At 39.5% G+C, this 27,772-nt stretch overlaps 2 protein-coding genes across 6 annotated transcripts; both read right to left on the bottom strand.

The window, feature by feature from the left end:
• Nucleotides 1–2,821: 2,821 nt before the first annotated feature.
• Nucleotides 2,822–11,184, bottom strand: LOC117754297 (leukocyte elastase inhibitor-like). 3 transcript variants are annotated; one of them, XM_034573156.1, is made up of 10 exons: nt 11,056–11,184; nt 10,193–10,374; nt 7,893–8,036; nt 6,775–6,915; nt 6,421–6,538; nt 5,452–5,594; nt 4,476–4,553; nt 4,109–4,198; nt 3,846–4,026; nt 2,822–3,707 (listed from the first exon to the last, which is right to left on the bottom strand). In XM_034573156.1, the coding sequence occupies exons 2-10, from the start codon at nt 10,367–10,369 to the stop codon at nt 3,478–3,480; spliced, it is 1,302 nt and encodes a 433-aa protein (XP_034429047.1). In that variant the 5' UTR covers nt 10,370–10,374; nt 11,056–11,184; the 3' UTR covers nt 2,822–3,477. The 3 variants fall into 3 exon arrangements, with proteins under 3 accessions (XP_034429047.1, XP_034429048.1, XP_034429049.1); XM_034573157.1 differs by having other exon boundaries at nt 7,917–8,036; XM_034573158.1 differs by lacking the exon at nt 7,893–8,036.
• An 846-nt stretch (nt 11,185–12,030) lies between these two features.
• On the bottom strand, nt 12,031–27,430 carry LOC117754300 (leukocyte elastase inhibitor-like). 3 transcript variants are annotated; one of them, XM_034573162.1, is made up of 9 exons: nt 27,323–27,418; nt 26,487–26,668; nt 24,103–24,243; nt 15,536–15,653; nt 14,640–14,782; nt 13,695–13,772; nt 13,328–13,417; nt 13,065–13,245; nt 12,031–12,902 (listed from the first exon to the last, which is right to left on the bottom strand). In XM_034573162.1, exons 2-9 carry the CDS (start codon nt 26,661–26,663, stop codon nt 12,673–12,675), a joined length of 1,158 nt encoding a protein of 385 aa, XP_034429053.1. In that variant the 5' UTR covers nt 26,664–26,668; nt 27,323–27,418; the 3' UTR covers nt 12,031–12,672. The 3 variants fall into 3 exon arrangements, with proteins under 3 accessions (XP_034429053.1, XP_034429054.1, XP_034429055.1); XM_034573163.1 differs by lacking the exons at nt 24,103–24,243; nt 26,487–26,668; nt 27,323–27,418 and adding exons at nt 15,861–16,001; nt 17,076–17,257; nt 17,890–17,990; XM_034573164.1 differs by lacking the exons at nt 12,031–12,902; nt 13,065–13,245; nt 13,328–13,417; ... (1 more) ...; nt 14,640–14,782; nt 15,536–15,653 and adding exons at nt 20,274–21,152; nt 21,315–21,495; nt 21,578–21,667; ... (1 more) ...; nt 22,929–23,071; nt 23,762–23,879 and having other exon boundaries at nt 27,323–27,430.
• Nucleotides 27,431–27,772: the final 342 nt, after the last annotated feature.

Here is a 27,772-nt window from a genome sequence, read left to right as displayed (position 1 = left end):
CACTGACAGGTTCCGCTGACCAGACTCCGAACTCACTTCCTGTATTTGTGTCACGTGGGTTGAGGGTGTACCATTGCAGCGGCAGGTTTGAAGTGGACGAGGGCACACTCTTCTTCTTTTTGTTTAATGGCGCGTGGCACCTAACGTCACAGGTGCATTACCGCCACCTACTGTGCTGGAGTGTGGGTCTGCGGAAATACATTACTAATAATAATAATAACAATCATACTACTACTACTACTTATAATAATAATAATAATAATAATAATAATAATAATAATAATAATAATAATAATAATAAGGACAAAAAACAACAACTTAAATCCTCCTCATTAATCCAGTTTCTTTTAAAAACTCAAACAAGGCTTTTTATTTCCATTCCTCAATACTGAATACTGTGTTCACACTTCCACCCCACATTCATCTATGTGGCTCAGTCATGCTGAAAATAGAGAATATAAATGCACTGTTTTGTTTAATCCTGTGTGTCTTATTCTTAACCTTGATATGACTTTTTTCTCTCTGGTGTTTTTCCCTATTTTCATTCCTCCCACTTTTTGGCTTATTTGATATAGATGGCATTCTTTACCTCCATCATCCCTTTGTTTTTTACTCCTAATTGCTGTTTTGGCCTTACTGAAAGGTACCTCCATAACTCTCTCCTGTTTTAAAATTGTTTAGCGACTGAATCTGCCATTTCCTTACCCTCAATGCACCTGTGAGCTGGGATCCACATGAACCTGACTTCTGTTTGTGTGTGATGTAGTCTGAATAGTGTTTCGTATATATTTCATACAGAATATCTGCTCTGCTGTGACATGGACAGTAATGATACCAATGCTGATAGGATGTCTGAACATACTATAACCTCCTGAATCTCGCTTTGCTCTGTCCACTGTAATGTCAATGCTATTGCTAACATCACAACTTTATATCCTGTCAGGTGATCTGGTGTTCTTTCCTTTATATTATATTTAACTCTGGGACAACAAAAGCAAACCTTGTCCTTCCATTCTTGGAAGGACAAGAAGGCTCCTTTGATCCATCTGTATATATTGGGAACAGAGTATTGTGTGTAGATCTTAACCTTCCCTCTTCTATCACCTCATCTCATTTGCCATTTTACTTGCTGTTCAAGCATAACACTCAGTCTTTGCTTTCCCACTTTCCCAGCATGGTCTAAGGGCCCTCAGGTGGGTGATCTTCTTCCTTGTGTCCTTGTAGGTTTGACAAGTAATTTAGCATTAGCGGTTTGTATCGGAGATTCAGCTGCATTTCTCCCATCTCCACTTGGACAGCTATAGTTGGAGAAGTCTTAATAGCCCCACAGCATATACTGTAGTCTCAGTGCCGGATGTTGTATTATTTCTAGTATCTTTGCAAATCTTTTGCTCCTGACCTGTCTACCACACATCCATAGTCAATCACTGATATTATTAAAGCTATATATATATGTATATATATTCTTCAACTCTTTTCTACCAGCTCCCCATTCAGACCCTTTGAGACATCTCATTACATTAAGAAGCATCTTGCATTTTTTCTCTATCTTATTTATATGTTCATTCCAGGTCAGCTTTGTGTCAAATAAACCCTGCAGATATCGGAATGTGTTTACCTGCTCTGACTGTTCCCCAAACATCTTTAAACCAGCCTCTCTTATCTTCTTATCACTACTTTAGTTTTTTTCCACTGAAAACCTAAATCTCCATGAATATGACCATTTCTCTACCATTCTGATTGTATTTTGTATCTTCCCCTGATATACTGTTCAGTATTTATAACTATTTAATAAAGCCCCATCAACAGCAAATAATAATTTTCCTATATCAGAGATTACGTCTGAGTACACATCATTAATCATGATGGAAAAAATTATTGGGCTGATCACACTGCCCTGAGTTTTATTATAGGGATGATGCCTGCTTCTTTCCAGCTCGTAGGTAATTTTCCCTCTTCCCGTATTTTATTATATATCGCTAAAAGTTTAGTTGTCTGCTTTCCCAAATGTTTTAACATTATATAACAGATTTGGTATTTCCCTGGAGATGTTTACCCAGTCTTTCCTATGGCTCTCCTCATCTCTTGTAAAGTAAAAGTTGTATCCATCACACCATTTGTTCTTTCTCTTCTCTGTATCTTATCTGTTTCTTCCCTCCCTCGCTTCCTTTTCTGTGTTAGATTGTCAGAACTGTGAATTTCCGCAAACATCTTGGCCATTACTTCTGACTTGTCTTCATTTGTTATTGCTGTTTTCTCTCCAACTTTTAACATTGGGTCCTGCCTCTCTCTTCGGATTCCCCCCAACTCTTTTATCATTCCCCATACATTGCCTATAGGAGTTATCTGCCTAATTTAATGCAGAATTCTCTCCAACATTCTCTCTTTACTTTCTTTTAGTAAATTGTGGGTTATCTTTAATTCTTTCTTTCATGGTTCTACTACACTCCTCTGTCCACCATGGGACTGGTTTTCTACTCATTGTCCCTTTGCTTCTAGGGATTGATACGTGTTGCTTTGGCATGAACAAACAACAGTCCATCTATAACTGTTAAAAATAGTGAAGTTTTGTGCAGCAGTAGGCCGTGATTACAGGAAAAATTTGTAGTCATTATAATACATCTATTCTTTCATCCATTCGTTTTGGTTAAACATTAACAGTGACGTGTAAAAAACATGTCATGAACAACAAGTGTAGTATCATCTTTATTACAATGATTAAACTGCATTATATCCTTCTTATACTCACTATACACTGAACTAGACAAAATGTGAATGAGTTATTTTCTTTTTTAGAAAAAAAGTTGACAAACAATATTTGGGGATCACACACTTTTATTCCATGTGTAAAAGCATCAAGATACAGAAACATAATTGGTCAAAACTTCATATAAACTATTTTTTATGAATACTCATTAAATGCATAGAAGTGCAATAACTAATATCCACCAAGCACACATCTATCTGCAAATATACTCATCACAATATTCTCTTTGGTTTGCTGAATATATAAAATAATGATATTGCATGTTATATAGAGACAGTGCAGAGATTCTTTCAACCATCATATGTTCACCTGGTATACAGGTACAGTTGACCTCTGTGCTGCCAGCTTAGAAAGGCATAACAAATGTGATCAAGGCAAATTCTTCCAAAGAGTCTGAGGTACAGGATAACAAATTAGACTGTAATGGTATAGATGCTGCAGCAAAGAGGGCCAAATGTGTATTAAAGGGATAAAGTGACCAAAATCTGAAAAAGATCAGATTGGGTGCAATGTTAAAGCAGAGCAGAGAGCTTGTGTTCAGGACAAACACAATCACTCATGTGAGAAGTGAGGCAGACGAGAGCCACAGTAAAAAAAAATCCAAAATAATAGTTTCTCCTCATCATCCTGATGCTGCAAATATAGGACGGGAACTTGGGATATGATCAAACTCTAGAGCCGTGTTTCTCAAACGCTCAACAATGTAGTTCTCACTGAGGGGAGCAGAAGCGGCCGGCAAACAGAACACTCATTGTGGGGTTATGTCGTATAAAGAAGAGGAAGGGATGGTCTGCAATGAATCTGACTGGAGGCATTGGAAGACAGCGCAGCATCATGACGGCAGCAGTAGCAGCAGCAGCCTCGGTTCCCTCCTCATTGACCTCAACAAAAGCCTTGTGGACGACCTTTGACAGCACCAGGTCATTAGAAGGAGACATGCCTGTCACAAAAAAAAGAGGGACGGAGTATATTTCATGAATGGAGGACACACTGACTTGGGAGAACCTCAGGATTCTTTTATTTTTTTCCTGATGTTTAAATGATGATCAACTAATCTGATGTATGGTGCATGTCCTACCTGAGAAGTCACTCATTCCCATATCAAAGGCATCCACCATGCCCATGCTGATCAGGACATCCTTCATGTCATAACTCTCCTCCATCTTGAACCGAGGCAGGCCCAGTTGAACCTCTCCTTTATCCATCATGTCTGCACGAGTCCACTCAACAAAGTTCTCATAGGTCAGCTCCTTCTCCAGCTGGGGTCGTAGACAAAATCAATTATTAGTTTGTCTTGTGGGTTTCTGTATGTGTGGAAGTGCATGTGTGTGCATGTCCTACCTTCTCCAGACCAGTTGAACTATCGTCTATGTCCATGGGGAGAAAGATGAGCATGCTGAGCTCCTCCCCTTTGTAAGGAATCTCCAAGACCTGAAGAACAGCGTGTTTCCATAATGATAAATATATACTGAATACAGTTGATATGCAAAAATCCAAAACAATAATCAGTAGCTAGTTTCATAGTTACAGTAAAAAAAACTCCAGACATGTCATCCATTTTTCTTTGAATCATGATTCGCCTCATTCATATTTAATAGAACTTCGTAAACTAAAGTAATGAATTATCAATTTTGTTCTCTGGTCAATTTACAGGTGGTTGACGAGACACACTGTTTTCACTGACTCATTAAATGGATGTCTTGATTACCTGACAGTTGACTTCAGAGATGAAGGTCAAAGGGAACTTGGTTTTCTGATGCATCATCTTCACCGGCTTACTCTCATTCTAAAAACAGCAAACAGGAGAAGCAGCTGAAACCTTGTTCACATCACTTTGTTGCAGTCATGCAGAAAAGCAAGGTATAGTGAATACACTGTGACATCATTACTGAGAGAACAAAATATGGGTTATGGATAGTGGTTGTTAAATATAGTGTGCTTTTCTAGTCTTAATGACCACTCAAAGCGCTGTACAGAAAATATTGCATCTTTGTGCAACACTTTCTCTGTCATAGATCACTGCTGAGACAGTCAGCCTATCTTGCTGAAGGACACTTGGGCACGTGGAACAGGACTCTGCCCACCTTCTGGTGGATGAACCGCTCTACCTCCTGAGCCACAGCCACCACCTTAAACATGTTTCCTCACCTGTTTAGGATTTTATATGACACTAGAAACCTTGTAAACTGCTGCTACTAAATTGGCAAATTCCATTATGGAGGCACTGGATTGCAAAACATTTTATGCAGATCTTTTTATGGAATTGTCAAAAGCTTTTGACACAGTGGACTTCATCATCTTGGTGAATAGACTCGAAAATATTGGCTCATCTGAGCATGCTGTAACTTGATTTTCAAACTACTTGTCAGCTGGATCATAATGTGTCCAGGTTGATTGGTCTTCCTCTTTTTTCCTGCCTGTATCAAAAGGCGTACCGCAGGGTTCCATACTAGGGCTTCACCTTTTATGTCAATAATCCCTGTGATAATTTATCAAATGCTGCCATTCTTATGTAGATGACATAACTGCTACTGCTCATCCAACTCAGTACTACAACTGACTACTGTACCACTCTTGAATTCCTGCTATCTTCCTTTGATGTTATTCCGTCCTGTTTAAGTAAACTTAAGTTGGTGTTAAATGCAGACAAATCCAAATTCATTTTATCTTCCGTCCAATTTTACCTTGTTGATTCTGAACTGAGCATCTTTTGTGTCACTCTCCTTAAACTGCTTGTTCCAGTTTCCTTTGAAGTAGATGGCATTCACCAGCACCAGCCTGGTCATGTTGTCCACCACACCCTGGGCCAGCACATCCTGAATTTTACCTAGGATTTTGAAGTACAAATTTGAAATGATGAAGAAATGACAAGCTCAGTCACTGTGTTCCCTCAACAGAGAAATGAGGTAAGCTATATTAATTTGACCAAAAACAGAAAATCTTAAAGGACTGGTGACCACATTCCACTAATACCTGTGAGCCCAAGTGAACATTTGTGCCAAATTTGAAAGGATTCTATCGAGGTGTGATGCAAACAAAGATTTTGTGTGGTCATTGACCTTGACCGTTGACCACTAAAATCGAATCAGTCCATCCTGGAGTCCAAGTGAATGTTTGTGACAGATGTACTGAAACACCCTATGCAGGTTCCTGATGTTTCATTTTCACAAAAACACGAGGTCACCTTGACATTTGACCTTCAACCACCAAAATCAAATCAGATTGTATCAGATTTGAAGTTGTTGCGTTCACAAGACCAAAAACGTGTTTTGTAAGTTCACAGTGACCTCGCACTTCGATTGCAAAAGTCTAGCCAGTGCATCTTTGACTCTAATAAAGCATTTGTACCACATTTGAAGAAATTCCCATGAGGCATTCTTGAGATATCATATTTACAAGAATGGAAAGGACAGATGGACAGACATACCGACCTATGTACTAACGGACAGTCAACGTGAAAACATAATGATTCTGTCACTGGTGCGGAGGAATAATAAAACTGGATTAATCTCTCTGCCCCTTCTGGATCATCATCTTTCAAACAGCCAAGTGCAGTTTTGCCAGTCTGGAAATAATTTTTTCTGTTCTTTTTTTGGATTGCACGGAGGGATCATGCAGGCCTATTAACATACTGGTGAATGTGTGTGACCCACCTTGAGTCTGCTTCTCCACCCACGTGTTGATGTTAAGTCTTGCCGCCTCATGGCTGGTTTGGAAGTCCACAGACTCCAACTCTGCATCGTAGTGCTTCCTGGTTTCTCCCAAAAAATCCTGAAACCATCAGCAACACATTTACTGATTCAGATCACACAAACAAAATAGTCTCTTCACTTGACTTAGAAGAGTTTAAAGTCGTAACAGCAGGAGAACATTTGCACAATCACTTCCTTGCTTGATCATTTGCTGACCTTCTATCCACTCCCTCAGTCATCATTCCTTTGTACTTGAGCTGAAAGATTCCTATCTGAGCCTCTCACAACACTCCACACCCCATTATGAACACACACCTCTACAAACTGGTAGGACTGCTCCCCGTACAGTCTGTTGGCAACACTGAGGGAGTACGGAGCATCTGCCTTGTTGAGTGCATTCAGCAGTTTACTGAAGTCAGCGTGGACGTTGTCCTGACAGTGCTTGGTCTTCAGACTCTGTCGAGAAATTAGACAAAGGCATGTTAGAGAGACACTCTGAGCCAGTAAAAGACCAGTCTAACTGGTCTGCTGGTCAACTCCCCTGTTGAGTGTTGAGAATATTGACAATATCACCATCTCTTACTGATAAATATTTTTCTTGTTGATCCACCATAAGTTATGTATGTTTTTGTAGACTGTAACTGACCTAAAATATTTCCAAACATAAACCTGATGTAGGTAGTTATAAATCTCTCTCTTATGAATCAAGTGGTCATAACAACAAAAACTGAAAAATGTCTGGTCTATGAAATTTGCCTTCGCCATAGATCCTGGTACAGCACAGTGTATGGACTGGTCCATGATAATGACTTAATGGATAAGGTTTTATTTACTGGTTTAATCTGATGGCTTTCAGTATCTGTATGTGAAATGCTCATAACTATATGTGAATATGGATGCACAACATGTCACCACTGACTGAAAATTAAAAACATAAAAATACAATAAGGAGGTAACATAGAAAAAGTAAACCCATGGAAATGCCTGCCCAGGACAAACACACATCGCTTCATGCACCAACGAGTTATTATTTACCCAGGTTTGATATCCTTTCATGAGAATTTAGCATGGAATACCATCTTCTGGAGACTCTCATAGTGATGCTTGCTACATTTGGATGTATCCATGTACAAGAGCAATATCAGAGTAAAGAGGAAACATCTTAAGTTGTGTGGTTCCGTGCAGCTGCTTATAAGGGTTAAATACCACACCAGAAAGAAGCCTTTTAACAGAGAAGCCAGGACTACATTCCTGTGAATTATGCAACACTATGAGGTTTGGATCTGACATTCAAGGCACAGCTACTCCCTGCATTGTTATGTTTCTCTAAATTCATTAGATTAGGAGGTTAGTAAAAAAACAAGAATCCCCTCACCACATGACACCACCCAGACCATTTATTAGTAAAACACCCCGCAGTTAGTTCATCGTTCCTTTGCTCTTGGCTTTGCTACCACCTTCAGCAGATGCAGTGGCAGTGTGGACTGGACCTGCTGCTGCATCTGCATCTGCATCTGCTGCTGCTTCTGCTGTGCTCCTGCAGGCTGCGGCTTCTCTGCCTCAGTGAAGCTGAGGACCTGGCAGGATTGTAGTTAAATTAAGACATCAAATGGCTATGGCTGTGCAAAGTAACCTACATTATCATCATGATGTGTAGGTTGAGTCACATTCTGTGGTCCGACATTTAGATGCTGATGAAAACATAAACTACTTGCTGGAGGTAACTATTCACCTGTTGAACTCACATACATTTCCTAAATTACATCAACTGGAAAACTGTTGAGAGGAATTACATTGTCATCTTCAGTCATTGCTTTCACTGTTTGTCTTCTTGTGTGAGTCTCAGGGTGGACTGACCGCACCCTGACTGTTTCTAAGTAAGTGCAGCAAAGCGAGACTTTCCAACCCAGCAATGTTTTCTTATATGCATTGCTCAAGTTTGTCTTCAAGACAGCATAAAAAAAAGTACTGCATGGATCAGATTTATGCAACAGAATTATTTACAAAGGACTTTTGTTGCTGCACTTCATGGCTTTAAAACAGCTCATATGTAACTGAAAACTTTTCATTAATTTGTCATTAATTTAGTTCCAGCCATTTAAAAAACGGCATAAAATTGGTATTTGGCGAAAAGATAAGTGACACGTTTGCACAAATTCAGGTAACCCAAACGCTGACTCGCAAACGTCTTATTCCCATCAACTGACTGCAATATTTGTAGAGTCGTTGTTGGCCAGCTGGCGAATGAACAAGTTACAAAATTAGAACAGTTCACACAACTGGACTTTCTGGTCACTGCCTGTTAGAACATGCTCGCTGCAGCAGCTCAAACGTAGTACTGTTAAGTCTGCTTCATTTCATGGTTATACTAACTGAAGGAGCAAAAATTATTGGTAGCATGAACTCTTATTTTGTTTCAGCTTTAAAACCTCGACACTGATATTATCTCGCTCTTGACCCACCCACCATTGATCCTGGGTGCAGCTCTGGAGAAGTTAGACTGCTGTCAGCACTTTGAGCTGAAAGGTGAAGCAGCCCAGCCTTTTTACTTCATAAATTCAAACCAGGTTGCATCATGGCTCTTTGAAAAGTGAACTCTGGCACAGAAGGCCTGATCCTGTTTAACAGCCAGGGAATAACCCTACTGCTACCGTGTCAGACGACAGAAGGTCATGAAAAGGGACAAAATACATTTTGTTCCTTTCATTACCAGCTATTATATTGCATGGTGTATCAATTGGCACATGCTGTGAATAAGTTTGTCACCAGCATCTTTAACTTATCCTTTATTCCCAAAGACATTGAGCTTTTGAGTGAGTGGAATTGTTTCCGAACCCCAGAGATGTGATGGATTAAGGGCCAGGGACCCGCCCTCACACATACTCTCGTTGTCATTTCGCTCATTTTGTCTTATCTGGGTGTGTCATTGCTGAAGCAACAATCTGGCAAAATGTCACAGAATGTTCCCGTTTTTCAATGTGTCAACTTCCACATACAAATTAATGACCTCTGCTGAATGCCTCATTATACTGGTGATCACCAAGATTTTCTGTCATTCATTCTGGAATACAGAGTTTATTATTATTATTTTATATGAATGATTATTTATATGTCCCAAAACTACTCAATAAATATACATTTAGCTTCTAAAAGGGTTTTTCTCTGAGGATCTATACACTTCTTAATAAAGAAGGGATCAATTCTACTGTAAAATATGTGATACAATCAGTGACTAAACTTTGAGAGTAATGCCCAGGTAGCCAGGTGTGGATGTATGGGACATATGCACACAAAAGCTGTGTCTCAATTCAGTGGTTGCGTCCTTTGTAGGAAGTGTTCTACCAGATAAGGTGTACATATTGCTTTACTGAACCTCGGACTTTATTGTTTTAACACTTCCATAATATGTAGCATGTTCCTATAGCAACACATCACAGAGCTGCTCCAATAAAACCTTGTCAGAGTCTGAACAGCAGATCTTTGTCATTGTTAGTGACTCTGGAAGACAAAGCTGGTGATTCATGTTGAACGTGGGCTGACACTGATGCAGTTCTCTGCTCTTTGTATTCTGACACACAGTGTTTCTGTGTCAAAGTTCCTTTTCGTTCAGAATCATCTCAGCGAAGAGTCAAAATCATGGGAACGTCTGAAGCTGCAAGTTGTGGAGGTGCATTTTAAATCTTTCTGCCCACTAGAAAAGAAACAAAGTGTGTGTGTGTGTGCGTGTGTGTACCTCTGACATCTGTGTGTGTGTGTTGCCTCTGGCCCCCAGCATCACCATAGCCAGGGCTGAGGAGATGCTAAATGGAGAGTAGAAGACATTTGCTGCCTTGTCGTTGTCACTCAGCTTCTTGAACAGATCCAGACAGAAGCTGGTGTTGGCCTTGGACAGAGGGGATGATGATTCCATTGTGTCTACAAAGAAAGCAGAGCATTAATTATTACATGACTCATTTTAAATCAGGCTTTTATCTCTTTATCTTGCTGTCATTGTGCCAAACTCCACTGAAAATCTTGTTAATTTAGCATTACATGGATTGTCTCTGAATATAAATACCTGATTGGCAAATTATTAGAACAATTTCTAAACTGTCAACACAAACAGAACACACCAAGCAGCGTTATGTTATATTTTAGTTTAGATGTGTGATTTCTACTTCTTGGCATTATAATCTTATTCAAAATCATGTAAAGCACCTTGTAATAGAGCTGTTGTTAGTGAGATTATTATTATTAAAGTAAAGTGGTAATTGTTGCCACTAGTTAATTATGATTCTATTGAAATTAAAAGTGACTTTGGCGACATGATTGTAAGTTGATCAGCAGACTAAAACTAAATATACATTCAACACATCCTGAAAGTATTAAATGTACAGACTTTCTAATGGAGTATGCTGGAAAACAAACTGTTAGTATCGCAATGAAAACGACTTTATGTTAAAAAACACCAATAATTACATATAACACCATTTGTATAAACTATATTCTGCCCATGACGCCAGACCGTGAATGAACCTGGTTTCTAACATGAAGCGTTTAAAACCAGTTCGAGCAGAAATCATGTGTCTACAATCTAAGATCTTAGTCTCTACTTACATTCAGACAGCTTCCTTCAGAGTCTCAGTGTGAAGAGGCAGGTTCTTTATTTACATGCGCAGCTGACACACCCCGAAAACACCGAGCTACTTCCGCGTTGTCGCATGTCCGTGTATGGAAGCCGAAAGGAACTTTATTCGCTTTATTCCATTATTTTTAAAACCCTCTTTTAGTCGTGTGCTTTAAGGGTAGAAACATAACACTAAAAGAAGTTTCTATAACATGTTAAATATTCTTTGTATAAAACTAATCAAAGCCTAGTTAACGTTAGATATGAACAGTAACATGTTCCTGTGTGTAGCATGTTACTATGATTTTAATGTGTCCATGACTTGTTAAAAACTTGTCATGGACAACCAGTGTAGTATTAACACTTAAACAATGATTGATTAATCGTCATTATATCCATCTGGTCCCACTTGTTTCACCCAGATCTGAGAAAAAAAAGTTTGTATACAACATTTGAGAATCACACTTTTATTCCATGTGTAAAAATCCAAAAATACATAAAATGACATCTTGAAGTCTTGACAATGAGCTGATGAACCTTTTAAAACATGCAAATGTTTCTGAATTGCCTAAAAAGAATTTGACAAGATTATATTCCTGTATAATCACATAAACTAGAAGGCCACTCTTTCACAATGTTGCATTTACATGTATTGAGATCAGATACATATACCATGTACACAGAACTATAAAATACAGTACTAACATGAAACGCAGGCAAGATGTCCATTCTTTGATACAGTTGTAAGGAATATTTGTAACCCAACAGTAACTGAATAAAGATCACCCCTCTAAAAATACTTCAGTCATGTTGAGCCACATGGACCTCAAGCTGGTTCCATTCCCTCCACATGCGGCTACAGATCACCAAGCATCCTGAGTTGGTGTCTGCGATACATTACAAAATTGAACATTGAGATAATTAGACACCTACCATGTTCAGCCTAGTCTGGTACATCTTTGAACCACTGTAATGCCATTGTTATTGCTAACATCACAACTTTATATATTGTCAGGTGATCTGGTGTTCTTTCCTTTATATTATATTTAACTCTGGGACAACAAAAGCAAACCTTGTCCTTCCATTCTTTGGCTCCTTTGAGCCATCTGTATATATTGGGAACAGAGTATTGTGTGCAGGCCTTAACCTTCCCTCTTCAATCCCCTCATCTCTTTTGCCATTTTACTTGCTGTCCATGCATAACACAGTCTTTGCTTTCCCACTTTCCCAGCATGGTCTAAGGGCCCTCAGTTGGGTGATCTTCTTCTTTGTGTCCTTGTAGGTTTGACAAGTAATTTAACTGGTCTACAGGTACAGTTGACCTCTGTGCTGCCAGCTTAGAAAGGCATAACAAATGTGATCAAGGCAAATTCTTCCAAAGTCTGAACAAGAACAGATTGGGTGCAATGTTAAAGCAGAGCAGAGAGCTTGTGTTCAGGATAAACACAATCACTCATGTGAGAAGTGAGGCAGACGAGAGCCACAGTTCCAAAAAATCCAAAATAATAGTTTGTCCTCATCATCCTGATGCTGGAAATATTGGACGGAAACTTGGGATGGGATCAGACTCTAGAGCCGTGTTTCTCAAACGCTCAACAATGTAGTTCTCACTGAGGGGAGCAGAAGCGGCCGGCAAACAGAACGCTCGATGTGGGGTTATGTCGGATAAAGAAGAGGAAGGGATGGTCTGCAATGAATCTGACTAGAGGCATTCCAGAAGAGCCCAACATCATGACGACAGCAGTAGCAGCAGCAGCCTCGGTTCCCACCTCATTGACCTCAACAAAAGCCTTGTGGACGACCTTTGACAGCACCAGGTCATCGGAAGGAGACATGCCTGTCACAAAAAAAAGAGGGACGGAGTATATTTCACGAATGGAGGACACACTGACTTGGGAGAACCTCAAGATTCTTTTAGGCGACAGTAGCCAGATCAGTTTTATTGTTTCCTGATGTATAAATGATTATGAACTAATCTGATATATGGTGCATGTCCTACCTGAGAAGTCACTCATTGCCATATCAAAGGCATCCACCATGCCCATGCTGATCAGGACATCCTTCATGTCATACTTCTCCTCCATCTTGAACCGAGGCAGGCCCAATTGAACCTCTTCTTTTTCCATCGTGTCTGGACGAGTCCACTCAACAAAGTTCTCATAGGTCAACTCCTTCTCCAGCTGGGGTCGTAGACAAAATCAATTATTAGTTTGTCTTGTGGGTTTCTGTATGTGTGGAAGTGCATGTGTGTGCATGTCCTACCTTCTCCAGACCAGTTGAACTATCGTCTATATCCATGGGGAGAAAGATGAGCATGCTGAGCTCCTCCCCTTTGTAAGGAATCTCCAAGACCTGAAGAACAGCGTGTTTCCATAATGATAAATATATACTGAATACAGTTGATATGCAAAAATCCAAAACAATAATCAGTAGCGAGTTTCAAAGTTACAGTAAAAAAAACTCCAGACATGTCATCCATTTTTCTTTGAATCATGATTCGCCTCATTCATATTTAATAGAACTTCGTAAACTAAAGTAATGAATTATCAATTTTGTTCTCTGGTCAATTTACAGGTGGTTGACGAGACACACTGTTTTCACTGACTCATTAAATGGATGTCTTGATTACCTGACAGTTGAATTCAGAGATGAAGGAGTAAGGGAACTTGGTTTTCTGATGCATCATCTTCACCGGCTTACTCTCATTCTAAAAACAGCAAACAGGAGAAGCAGCTGAAAGCTTGTTCACATCACTTTGTTGCAGTCATGCAGAAAAGCAAGGTATAGTGAATACACTGTGACATCATTACTGAGAGAACAAAATATGGGTTATGGATAGTGGTTGTTAAATATAGTGTGCTTTTCTAGTCTTGATGACCACTCAAAGCGCTGTACAGTAAATATTGCATCTTTGTGCAACACTTTCTCTGTCATAGATCACTGCTGAGACAGTCAGCCTATCTTGCTGAAGGACTACTGGTGGATGAACCGCTCTACCTCCTGAGCCACAGCCACCCCCTTAAACATGTTTCCTCACCTGTTTAGGATTTTATATGACACTAGGAAACCTTGTAAACTGCTGCTACTAAAATGGCAAATTCCATTATTGAGGCACTGGATTGCAAAACATTTTGTGCAGAACTTTTTATGGAATCGTCAAAGGCTTTTGACACAGTTGACTTCATCATCTTGGCGAATAGACTCGAAAATATTGGCTCATCTGAGCATGCTGTAACTTGATTTTCAAACTACTTGTCAGCTGGATCATAATGTGTCCGGGTTGATTGGTCTTCCTCTTTTTTCCTGCCTGTATCAAAAGGTGTACCGCAGGGTTCCATACTAGGGCTTCACCATATATGTCACTAATCCCTGTGATAATTTATCAAATGCTGCCATTCTTCTGCAGATGACATAACTGCTACTGCTCATCCAACTCAGTACTACAACTGACTACTGTACCACTCTTGAATTCCTGCTATCTAACTTTGATGTTATTCCGTCCTATTTAAGTAAACTTAAGTTGGTGTTAAATGCAGACAAATCCAAATTCATTTTATCTTCCGTCCAATTTTACCTTGTTGATTCTGAACTGAGCATCTTCTGTGTACCTCTCCTTAAACTGCTTGTTCCAGTTGCCTTTGAAGTAGATGGCATTCACCAGCACCAGCCTGGTCATTTTGTCCACCACACCCTGGGCCAGCACATCCTGAATTTTACCTAGGAATTTGAAGAACAAATTTGAAATGATGAAGAAATGACAAGCTCAGTCACTGTGTTCCCTCAACAGAGAAATGAGGGAAGCTATATTCATTTGACCAAAAACAGAAAATCTTAAAGGACTGGTGACCACATTCCACTAATACCTGTGAGCCCAAGTGAACAATTGTGCCAAATTTTAAAAAGGATTCTCTTGAGGTGAATGACCTTAAAACCTAAAATCTAATCAGTTCCTCCTGGAGTCCAAGTGAATCTTTGTGCCAGATGTACTGAAACACCCTATGCAGGTTCCTGATGTTGCATTATCACAAAAACACAAGGTCACCTGACATTTGACCTTCAACCACCAAAATCAAATCAGATTGTATCAGATTTGAAGTTGTTGCGTTCACAAGACCAAAAACGTGTTTTGTAAGTTCACAGTGACCTCGCACTTCGATTGCAAAAGTCTAGCCAGTGCATCTTTGAGTCTAATTAAGCATTTGTACCACATTTGAAGAAATTCCCATGAGGCATTCTTGAGATATCATATTTACAAGAATGGAAAGGACAGATGGACAGACATACCGACCTATGTACTAACGGACAGTCAACGTGAAAACATAATGATTCTGTCCACTGGCTGTCACTGGTGCGGAGGAATAATAAAACCGGATTAAACTTTCTGCCGCATTCTGGATCATCATCTTTCAAACTGGTGGCATTGTAAGGCCATGTGCAGTTTTGCCAGTCTGGTGTGTGTGTGTGACCCACCTTGAGTCTGCTTCTCCACCCACGTGTTGATGTTAAGTCTTGCCGCCTCATGGCTGGTTTTGAAGTCCACAGACTCCAACTCTGCATCGTAGTGCTTCCTGGTTTCTCCCAAAAAATCCTGAAACCATCAGCAACACATTTACTGATTCAGATCACACAAACAAAATAGTCTCTTCACTTGACTTAGAAGAGTTTAAAGTCGTAACAGCAGGAGAACATTTGCACAATCACTTCCTTGCTTCCTCGTTTGACTCGTTTGTACTTGAGCTGAAAGATTCCTATCTGAGCCTCTCACAACACTCCACACACCATTATGAACACACACCTCTACAAACTGGGAGGACTGCTCCCCGTACAGTCTGTTGGCAACACTGAGGGAGTACGGAGCATCTGCCTTGTTGAGTGTCTTCAGCAGTTTACTGAAGTCAGTGTGGACGTTGTCCTGACAGTGCTTGGTCTTCAGACTCTGTAGAGAAATTAGACAAAGGCATGTTAGAGAGACACTCTGAGCCAGTAAAAGACCAGTCTAACTGGTCTGCTGGTCAACTCCCTGGTCAAACCATCAATCTCTTCCTGATTGATTTTTTTCTTGTTGATCCACGATAAGTTATGTATGTATTTGTAGACTGTAACTGAGCTAAAATATTTCCCAAAATAAACCTGATGTAGGTGGTTCTAAATCTCTCTCTTATGAATCAAGTGTCATAACAACAAAAACTGAAAAATGTCAGGTCTTTGAAATTTGCCTTCGCCATAGATCCTGGTACAGCACAGTGTCCATTATAATGACTTAATGGATAAGGTTTTATTTACTGGTTTAATCTGATGGCTTTCAGTATCTGTATGTGAAAACCTCATAACTACATGTGAATATGGATGCACAACATGTCAAGACTGACTGCAAATTTAAAACATAAAAATACAATAAGGAGGTAACATAGAAAAAGTAAACCCATGGAAATGCCTGCCCAGGACAAACACACATCGCTTCATGCACCAACGAGTTATTATTTACCCAGTTATGATATCCTTTCATGAGAATGTAGCCTGGAATACCATCTTCTGTAGACTCTCATAGTGATGCTTGCTACATTTGGCAGGTCTACCTGCTAGTGCCATCCAGAATGAAGCAGCTCGACAGGTCTTTAACCTAATTTCACTCACAGTACTCCGCTCCTCTGCTCCCTTCACTGGTTACCAGGGGCTGCCCGCATCCGTTTCAAAACATTGGTACTTGCGTACCGTGCTGTGAACAGACCAGTCTACATCCAGGACATGGTCAAACGTTACACCCCAACCCGTTCACTCCGCTCTGCATCTGCCAATCGGCTTGTTGCTCCCTCACTGCGAGCTAAACACTCAACAAAATCACGACTGTCTGCTGTCCTGGCTCCTAGATGGTGGAATGAGCTCCCCAATGACATCAAGACAGCAGAAAGTCTTTCTGCCCACGAGAAAAGAAACTGTGTGTGTGTGTGTGTGTGTGTGTGTGTGTGTGTGTGTGTGTGTGTGTGTGTGTGTGTGTGTTTGCATGTTGCACCTCTGACATCTGTGTGTGTGTGTTGCCTCTGGCCCCCAGCATCACCATAGCCAGGGCTGAGGAGATGCTAAATGGAGAGTAGAAGACATTTGCTGCCTTGTCCTTGTCACTTAGCTTCTTGAACAGATCCAGACAGAAGCTGGTGTTGGCCTTGGACAGAGGGGATGATGATGCCATTGTGTCTACAAAGAAAGCAGAGCATTAATTATTACATGACTCATTTTAAATCAGGCTTTGATCTCTTTATCTTGCTGTCGTTGTGCCAAACTCCACTGAAAATCTTGTTCATTTAGCATTACATGGATTGTCTCTGAATATAAATACCTGATTGGCAATTTATTAGAACAATTTCTAAACTGTCAACACAAACATAAAACACACCAAGCAGCGTTATGTTATATTTTAGTTTAGATGTATAATTTCTACTTTTTGGCATTATAATCTTATTGAAAATCATGTAAAACACCTTGTAATAGAGCTGTTGTTAGTGAGATTATTATTATTAAAGTAAAGTGGTGATTGTTGCCACTAGTTAATTATGATTCTATTGAAAGTGAAAGTGTCTTTGGCGACATAATTGTAAGTTGATCAGCAGACTAAAACTAAATATACATTCAACACAAACTGTTAATATCGCAATGAAAACGACTTTATGTTAAAAAACACCAATAATTACATATAACACCATTTGTATAAACTATATTCTGCCCATGACGCCAGACCGTGAATGGACCTGGTTTCTAACATGAAGCGTTTAAAACCAGTTCGAGCAGAAATCATGTGTCTACAATCTAAGATCTTAGTCTCTACTTACATTCAGACAGCTTCCTTCAGAGTCTCAGTGTGAAGAGGCAGGTTCTTTATTTACATGCGCAGCTGACACACCCCGAAAACACCGAGCTACTTCCGCGTTGTCACATGTACCAGTATGGAAGCCGAAAGGAGCTTTATTCGCTTTATTCCATTATTTTTAAAACCCTCTTTTAGTCGTGTGCTTTAAGGGTAGAAACATAACACTAAAAGAAGTTTCTATAACATGTTAAATATTCTTTTGTATAAAACTAATCAAAGCCTAGTTAACGTTAGAAATGAACAGTAACATGTTCCTGTGTGTAGCATGTTACTATGATTTTAATATGTGTCCATGACTTGTTAAAAACTTGTCATGGACAACCAGTGTAGTATTAACACTTAAACAATGATTGATTAATCGTCATTATATCCATCTGGTCCCACTTGGTTCACCCAGATCTGAGAAAAAAAAGTTTGTATACAACATTTGAGAATCACACTTTTATTCCATGTGTAAAAATGCAAAAATACATAAAATGACCCAATCCCAGTTCAAAACTTCATGTAAACTCACTGTCCATTCAGTTTATATTTGTTACATGGATCTGGCTCTAGGGCTTACAGAAGTGATCCCCACTGTTATAGCAGTGGCAGCAGCAGCCTCGGCCAGGTGACATGACTGTGACATGTCTGAGTACACATCATTAATCATGATGGAAAAAAGTATTGGGCTGATCACACTGCCCTGAGGTGTTCCGTTATCGACATTATACCTGGTAAATATTGTTGTTCCCATCTTTACCTGGATCAATCTATCAAACACTTTAAAAAAAAATCCAATTAAAAGTTATTCCTGTTATTTCCATTTATCTAGTTTAATCATTAAACCAACTTTCCATACCATATCATAAGCCTTCTCAACATCAAAGAACACTGCCATTATAAATTCTTTATTAATTTGGGCTTTCCTCATTTCTGTCTCTAAACAGACGACTGGATCCATTGTTCCCCTCCCTTTTCTAAAACCTCAATGATAAGGAGATGACATACCCTACTCTCTATATGGGATGTCATTCTCTCACTGATCTTCCTTTCCATTCATTTTCCAATATGCGATGTAAGTGCAATTGGTCTGTAGCTTGTTGGATTTGTCGGGTCCTTTCCTGGTTTTATTATATGGATGATGCCTGCTTCTTTCCAGCTAGTAGGTAATTTCCCCTCTTCCCGTATTTTATTTTATATCGCTAAAAGTTTAGTATTTGTCTGCTTTCCCAAATGTTTTAACATTATATATCAGATTTGGTATTTCCCTGTAGATGTTTACCCAGTCTTTCCTATGGCTCTCCTCATCTCTTGTAAAGTAAAAGGTGTATCCATCACACCATTTGTTCTTTCTCTTCTCTGTATTATCTGTTTCTTCCCTCCCTCGCTTCCTTTCCTGTGTTAGATTGTCAGAACTGTGAATTTCCGCAAACATATTATTTCTGACTTGTCTTCATTTGTTATTGCTGTTTTTTCTCCAACTTTTAACATTGGGTCCTGCCTCTCTCTTCGGATTCCCCCCAACTCTTTTATCATTCCCCATACATTGCCTATAGGAGTTGATCTGCCTATTTTATTACAGAATTCTCTCCGACATTCTCTCTTTACTTTCTTTTTGTAAATTGTGGGTTATCTTTAATTCTTTCTTTCGTGGTTGTACTACACTCCTCTGTCCACCATGGGACTGCTGTTCTACTCATTGTCCCTTTGCTTCTAGGGATTGATAACTCTGCTGCTTTTAGTACAATTTCTCTAAACCTTTCTGCCACTTTTTCTATCTCATGTTTCAGGTCTATTTTATCCATTCCTCATCTAACATAAGTATTGAAATTAATACAATTTAGCTTAGCTGAATATCCAATTTACTTCTCTTTCTTCTACCATTTATAGTATTATTATTAATTTTACAAGTTTCTAGAGAAAATTAAAATGGAATGATTTTGCTCCCATATCAACTCAAGCAATCAGAAAAAAAACAAGCAGAAAATCAAGGCTAAAATGTGTGCTGTATACTATGGCTGTATCTAGTGTTGTATTGTTGTCAACGTGTTGCTTTGGCATGAACAAGCAACAGTCCATCTGTAACTGTTAAAAATAGTGACGTTTTGTGCAGCAGTAGGCCGTGATTACAGGAAAACATTGTAGTCATTATAATATATTTATTCTTTCGATAGAACTGATTAAAGCCGAGTTTTGGTTAAACATTAACAGTGACGTGTAAAAAACATGTCATGGACAACAAGTGTAGTATCATCTTTATTACAATGATTAAACTGCATGATATCCTTCTTATACTCACTATACACTGAACTAGACAAAATGTGAATAATTCCTTTTTAGAAAAAAAGTTGACAAACAATATTTGGGGATCACACACTTTTATTCCATGTGTAAAAGCATCAGGATACAGAAACATAATTTGTCAAAACTGCATATAAACTATTTTTTATGAATAGTCATATGCATAGAAGTGCAATTACGTATAACCACCAAGCACACATCTATCTGCAAATATACTTTCATCACAATATTCTCTTTGGTTTGCTGAATATATAAAATAATGATATTGCATGTTATATAGAGACAGTGCAGAGATTCTTTCAACCATCATATGTTCACCTGGTATACAGGTACAGTTGACCTCTGTGCTGCCAGCTTAGAAGGGCATAACAAATGTGATCAAGGCAAATTCTTCCAGAGTCTAAGGTACAGGATAACAAATTAGACTGTAATTGTATAGATGCTGCAGCAAAGAGGGCCAAATGTGTATTAAAGGGATAAAGGGACCAAACTCTGAACAGGATCAGATTGGGTGCAATGTTAAAACAGAGCAGAGAGCTTGTGTTCAGGACAAACACAATCACTCATGTGGAAGTAAGGCAGACGAGAGCCACAGTTTAAATCCAAAATAATAGTTTGCCCTCATCATCCTGATGCTGGAAATATAGGACGGAAACTTGAGATGGAATCGAACTCTAGAGCCGTGTTTCTCAAATGCTCAACAATGTAGTTCTCACTGAGGGGAGCAGAAGCGGCCGGCAAACAGAACACTCGATGTGGGGTTATGTCGGATAAAGAAGAGGAAGGGATGGTCTGCAATGAATGTGACTGAAGACATTTGATAAGAGCACAGCATCATGACGACAGCAGTAGCAGCAGCAGCCTCGGTTCCCACCTCATTGACCTCAACAAAAGCCTTGTGGACGACCTTTGACAGCACCAGGTCATCGGAAGGAGACATGCCTGTCACAAAAAAAAGAGGGACGGAGTATATTTCAAGAATGGAGGACACACTGACTTGGGAGAACCTCAGGATTCTTTTAGTCGACAGTAGCCAGATCAGTTTTATTGTTTCCTGATGTTGAAATGATTATGAACTAATCTGATATATGGTGCATGTCCTACCTGAGAAGTCACTCATTGCCATATCAAAGGCATCCACCATGCCCATGCTGATCAGGACATCCTTCATGTCATAACTCTCCTCCATCTTGAACCGAGGCAGGCCCAATTGAACCTCTTCTTTTTCCATCGTGTCTGGACGAGTCCACTTCACAAAGTTCTCATAGGTCAACTCTTTCTCCAGCTGGGGTTGTAGACAAAATCACTTATTAGTTTGTCTTGTGGGTTTTTGTATGTGTGGAAGTGCATGTGTGTGCATGTCCTACCTTCTCCAGACCAGTTGAACTATCGTCTATATCCATGGGGAGAAAGATGAGCATGCTGAGCTCCTGCCCTTTGTAAGGAATCTCTAAGACCTGAAGAACAGCGTGTTTCCATAATGATAAATATATACTGAATACAGTTGATATGCAAGAATCCAAAACAATAATCAGTAGTTAGTTTCATAGTTACAGTAAAAAAAAATTTCATACATTTTTCATTGAATCATGATTCGCCTCATTCATATTTAATAGAACTTTCAAAAATGACTTGTTCTCTGGTCAATTTACAGGTGGTTGACGAGACACACTGTTTTCACTGACTCATTAAATGGATGTCTTGATTACCTGACAGTTGAATTCAGAGATGAAGGAGTAAGGGAACTTGGTTTTCTGATGCATCATCTTCACCGGCTTACTCTCATTCTAAAAACAGCAAACAGGAGAAGCAGCTGAAACCTTGTTCATATCACTTTGTTGCAGTCATGCAGAAAAGCAAGGTATAGTGAATACACTGTGACATCATTACTGAGAGAACAAAATACGGGTTATTGATAGTAGTTGTTAAATATAGTGTGCTTTTCTAGTCTTGATGACCACTCAAAGCGCTGTACAGTAATTATTTTGCAATTCACCTATTCACACAAATATTGCATCTTTGTGCAACACTTTCTCTATCATAGATCACTGCTGAGACAGTCAGCCTATCTTGCTGAAGGACACTTGGGCACATGGAACAGGACTCTGCCCACCTTCTGGTGGATGAACCGCTCTACCTCCTGAGCCACAGCCACCCCCTTAAACATGTTTCCTCACCTGTTTAAGATTTTATGACACTAGAAACCTTGTAAACTGCTGCTACTAAAATGGCAAATTCCATTATTGAGGCACTGGATTGCAAAACATTTTGTGTAGAACTTTTTATGGAATTGTCAAAGCATTTTGACACAGTTGACTTCATCATCTTGGCGAATAGACTCGAAAATATTGGCTCATCTGAGCATGCTGTAACTTGATTTTCAAACTACTTGTCAGCTGGATCATAATGTGTCCGGGTTGATTGGTCTTCCTCTTTTTTCCTGCCTGTATCAAGAGGCGTACCGCAGGGTTCCATACTAGGGCTTCACCTTATATACAGTATGTCAATAATCCCTGTGATAATTCATCAAATGCTGCCATTCTTCTGCAGATGACATAACTGCTACTGCTCATCCAACTCAGTACTACAACTGGCTACTGTACCACTCTTGAATTCCTGCTATCTTCCTTTGATGTTATTCCGTCCTGTTTACGTAAACTTAAGTTGGTGTTAAATGCAGACAAATCCAAATTCATTTTATCTTCCGTCCAATTTTACCTTGTTGATTCTGAACTGAGCATCTTCTGTGTCCCTCTCCTTAAACTGCTTGTTCCAGTTTCCTTTGAAGTAGATGGCATTCACCAGCACCAGCCTGGTCATGTTGTCCACCACACCCTGGGCCAGCACATCCTGAATTTTACCTATGAATTTGAAGAACAAATTTGAAATGATGAAGAAATGACAAGCTCAGTCACTGTTTTTCCTCAACAGAGAAATGAGGTAAGCTATATTCATTTGACCAAAAACAGAAAATCTTAAAGGACTGGTGACCACATTCCACTAATACCTGTGAGCCCAAGTGAACATTTGTGCCAAATTTGAAAGGATTCTATCGAGGTGTAATGCAAACAAAGATTTTGTGTGGTCATTGACCTTGACCTTTGACCACTAAAATCGAATCAGTCCATCCTGGAGTCCAAGTGAATCTTTGTGCCAGATGTACTGAAACACCCTATGCAGGCTCCTGATGTTGCATGTTCACAAAAACACAAGGTCACCTTGACATTTGACCTTCAACCACTAAAATCAAATCAGATTGTATCAGATTTGAAGTTGTTGCGTTCACAAGACCAAAAACGTGTTTTGTAAGTTCACAGTGACCTCACACTTCGATTGCAAAAGTCTAGCCAGTGCATCTTTGAGTCTAATAAAGCATTTGTACCACATTTGAAGAAATTCCCATGAGGCATTCTTGAGATATCATATTTACAATGGAATGGAAAGGACAGATGGACAGACATACCGACCTATGTACTAACGGACAGTCAACATGAAAACATAATGATTCTGTCCACTGGCTGTCACTGGTGCGGAGGAATAATAAAACCCACCTTGAGTCTGCTTCTCCACCCACGTGTTGATGTTAAGTCTTGCCGCCTCATGGCTGGTTTTGAAGTCCACAGACTCCAACTCTGCATCATAGTGCTTCCTGGTTGCTCCCAAAAAATCCTGAAACCATCAGCAACACATTTACTGATTCAGATCACACAAACAAAATAGTCTCTTCACTTGACTTAGAAGAGTTTAAAGTCGTAACAGCAGGAGAACATTTGCACAATCACTTCCTTGCTTCCTCGTTTGATGACCCTCAGTCATCATTCCTTTGTACTTGAGCTGAAAGATTCCTATCTGAGCCTCTCACAACACTCCACACACCATTATGAACACACACCTCTACAAACTGGTAGGACTGCTCCCCGTACAGTCTGTTGGCAACACTGAGGGAGTACGGAGCGCCTGCCTTGTTGAGTGTCTTCAGCAGTTTACTGAAGTCAGTGTGGACGTTGTCCTGACAGTGCTTGGTCTTCAGACTCTGTAGAGAAATTAGACAAAGGCATGTTAGAGAGACACTCTGAGCCAGTAAAAGACCAGTCTAACTGGTCTGCTGGTCAACTCCCTGGTCAAACCATCAATCTCTTCCTGATTGATTTTTTTCTTGTTGATCCACGATAAGTTAAGATTTGTAGACTGTAACTGAGCTAAAATATTTCCCAAAATAAACCTGATGTAGGTGGTTCTAAATCTCTCTCTTATGAATCAAGTGTCATAACAACAAAAACTGAAAAATGTCAGGTCTATGAAATTTGCCTTCGCCATAGATCCTGGTACAGCACAGTGTCCATTATAATGACTTAATGGATAAAGTTTTATTTACTGGTTTAATCTGATGGCTTTCAGTATCTGTATGTGAAAACCTCATAACTACATGTGAATATGGATGCACAACATGTCAACACTGACTGAAAATTAAAAACATAAAAATACAATAAGGAGGTAACATAGAAAAAGTAAACCCATGGAAATGCCTGCCCAGGACAAACACACATCGCTTCATGCACCAGCGAGTTATTATTTACCCAGTTATGATATCCTTTCATGAGAATTTAGCATGGAATACCATCTTCTGTAGACTCTCATAGTGATGCTTGCTACATTTGGCAGGTCTACCTGCTAGTGCCATCCAGAATGCAGCAGCTCAACTGGTCTTTAACCTAAATTCACTCACAGTACTCCGCTCCTCCGCTCCCTTCACTGGTTACCAGGGGCTGCCCGCATCCGTTTCAAAACATTGGTACTTGCGTACCGTGCTGTGAACAGACCAGTCTACATCCAGGACATGGTCAAACGTTACACCCCAGGTGGAATGAGCTCCCCAATGACATCAAGACAGCAGAAAGTCTATACATCTTCCGCCGCAAACTAAAAACACACCTCCTCCGACTATACCTTGAATAAAAGAATCAAGTTTGCTCTTCCACTGGCTCACCACAAGGGTGTGTGCTCTCTCCTTTGTTTTGTATCCTTTACAAATATGTGTCAGAGCTCTTTAAAGATAGGATCATTTTAAATTACGCAGATGACTCAGTGATTGTGAGTCTGCTTCAGGCAAATCAAAACAGTCATCGACCTGTTGTTGAGCACTTTGTTAAGTGGTGCAAGTTATCATTCCTCCAACTTAACATTTCAAAAACCAAGGATATGGTCATCGATTTCAGAAAACAGGTCAAACTGTGGAATGTGTGGAATCATATAAATACCTTGGGACTATTGTTGAGTCCAAACTGAACTTTGAAGCAAACAGTGAAGCTCTGTGCAAAAAGGGTCACTAGCATTTGTACTGTTTAAGGAAAATGTCCAATTTTAATATTTACTAAACCATGCTGACACTTTTTTATCATGCTTTTATTGAGTCTGTCTTATCTTTTTCTTTGGTGTCATGGTTTGGTACCCTGTCCTTAATGGACAGAAACAGAGTGAGTCAGATGAAATGGTCCAGTCGGCTGATTGGTGAGCGTCAGATGAGCCTACAGTCCCTGTACACCAGACAGCTACAGAGGAAAGCCAGCTCCATTAGCAATGATGACTTGCATCCTCTACATGGGGAATTTCAACTTCTACCCTCTGGTCGAAGGTTTACAGTCCCAAGGGGTAAAACAAAACGCTACAGAAATAGTTTTGTTCCATCTGCAATTGTTCACTTGAACGGTTTATAGCCAAATTTGCACTTTTGTCCCTATCCAGTTTTCTATTGATAGCAATGCATTTGAGCACTTTCGTCAATGGTTTTTGTGGTCTTGTCTTCTGTCTGTGTGTTTATAATTTTGTACTGTTTTGGATGGATGTCTTCTCTTTCTGTTGCTGCAAAACAAATCTACCTACGGTTACAAATAAAGTATCCTTAACCTTATCCTTCCTATAGCAAAACATCACATATCTGCTCCCATAAAACCTGGTCAGAGTCTGAATAGCAGATATTTGTCATTGTTAGTGACTCTGGAAGAAAAAGCTGGTGATTCATGTTTAACGTGGGCTGACACTGATGCAGTTCTCTTCCTATCTCTTCTGACACACAGTGTTTCTGTAGTGTCAAAGTTCCTTTTAGTTCAGAATCAACGCAGTGAAGAGTTCAAATCATGGGAACGTCTGAAGCTACAAGTTGTGGAGGTGCATTTTAAATCTTTCTGCCCACTAGAAAAGAAACAAAGTGTGTGTGTGTGTGTGTGTGTGTGTGTGTGTGTGTGTGTGTGTGTGTGTGTGTGTGTGTGCATGTTGCACCTCTGACATCTGTGTGTGTGTGTTGCCTCTGGCCCCCAGCATCACCATAGCCAGGGCTGAGGAGATGCTAAATGGAGAGTAGAAGACATTTGCTGCCTTGTCCTTGTCACTTAGCTTCTTGAACAGATCCAGACAGAAGCTGGTGTTGGCCTTGGACAGAGGGGCTGATGATGCCATTGTGTCTACAAAGAAAGCAGAGCATTAATTATTACATGACTCATTTTAAATCAGGCTTTGATCTCTTTATCTTGCTGTCGTTGTGCCAAACTCCACTGAAAATCTTGTTCATTTAGCATTACATGGATTGTCTCTGAAGATAAATACCTGATTGGCAATTTATTCGAACAATTTCTAAACTGTGAAGACAAACATAAAACACACCAAGCAGCGTTACCTTATATTTTAGTTTAGATGTATAATTTATACTTCTTGGCATTATAATCTTATTGAAAATCATGTAAAGCACCTTGTAATAGAGCTGTTGTTAGTGAGATTATTATTAAAGTAAAGTGGTGATTGTTGCCACTAGTTAATTATGATTCTATTGAAAGTGAAAGTGTCTTTGACGACATGAGTGTAAGTTGATCAGCACATCCTGAAAGTATTAAATGTACAGACTTTCTAATGGAGTATGCTGGAAATCAAACTGTTAATATCGCAATGAAAACGACTTTATGTTAAATTACACCAATTATTACATATACCACCATTTGTATAAACTATATTCTGCCCATGACGCCAGACCGTGAATGGACCTGGTTTCTAACATGAAGCGTTTAAAACCAGTTCGAGCAGAAATCATGTGTCTACAATCTAAGATCTTAGTCCCTACTTACATTCAGACAGCTTCCTTCTGAGTCTCAGTGTGAAGAGGCAGGTTCTTTATTTACATGCGCAGCTGACACACCCCGAAAACACCGAGCTACTTCCGCTTTCTCGCGTGTATGGAAGCTGAAAGGAACTTTCCTTCGCTTTTTTCTAAAACACAAATACAACACATCTACCTCAGATTTGTAAATAGTTTTGCTGTTGGTTGTTTTCAAATGTTTGTTATTCTCTGCTCATAAAGAAGATTTTAATACTACAACCTTCACTCCGGAGCAAGAATCAGTCTATGAACTTAAAATAAAAAACAATGTGACAATGACAGAACAATACAAGAAGGACGAGAACAGAAGGGAGTGACAGAGCAGAGTATGTTTGTTTGTGTGTTTTATTCTATTTGAAAAACCACCATTATTATTGTTAATAATAATAATAATGATAATACTAATCTTAATTATGTT

The sequence above is a fragment of the Hippoglossus hippoglossus genome, chromosome 20 (assembly GCF_009819705.1).
Source record: "Hippoglossus hippoglossus isolate fHipHip1 chromosome 20, fHipHip1.pri, whole genome shotgun sequence".
Lineage (NCBI taxonomy): Eukaryota > Metazoa > Chordata > Actinopteri > Pleuronectiformes > Pleuronectidae > Hippoglossus > Hippoglossus hippoglossus.
This window is presented reverse-complemented; position numbering and strand designations above follow the sequence as displayed.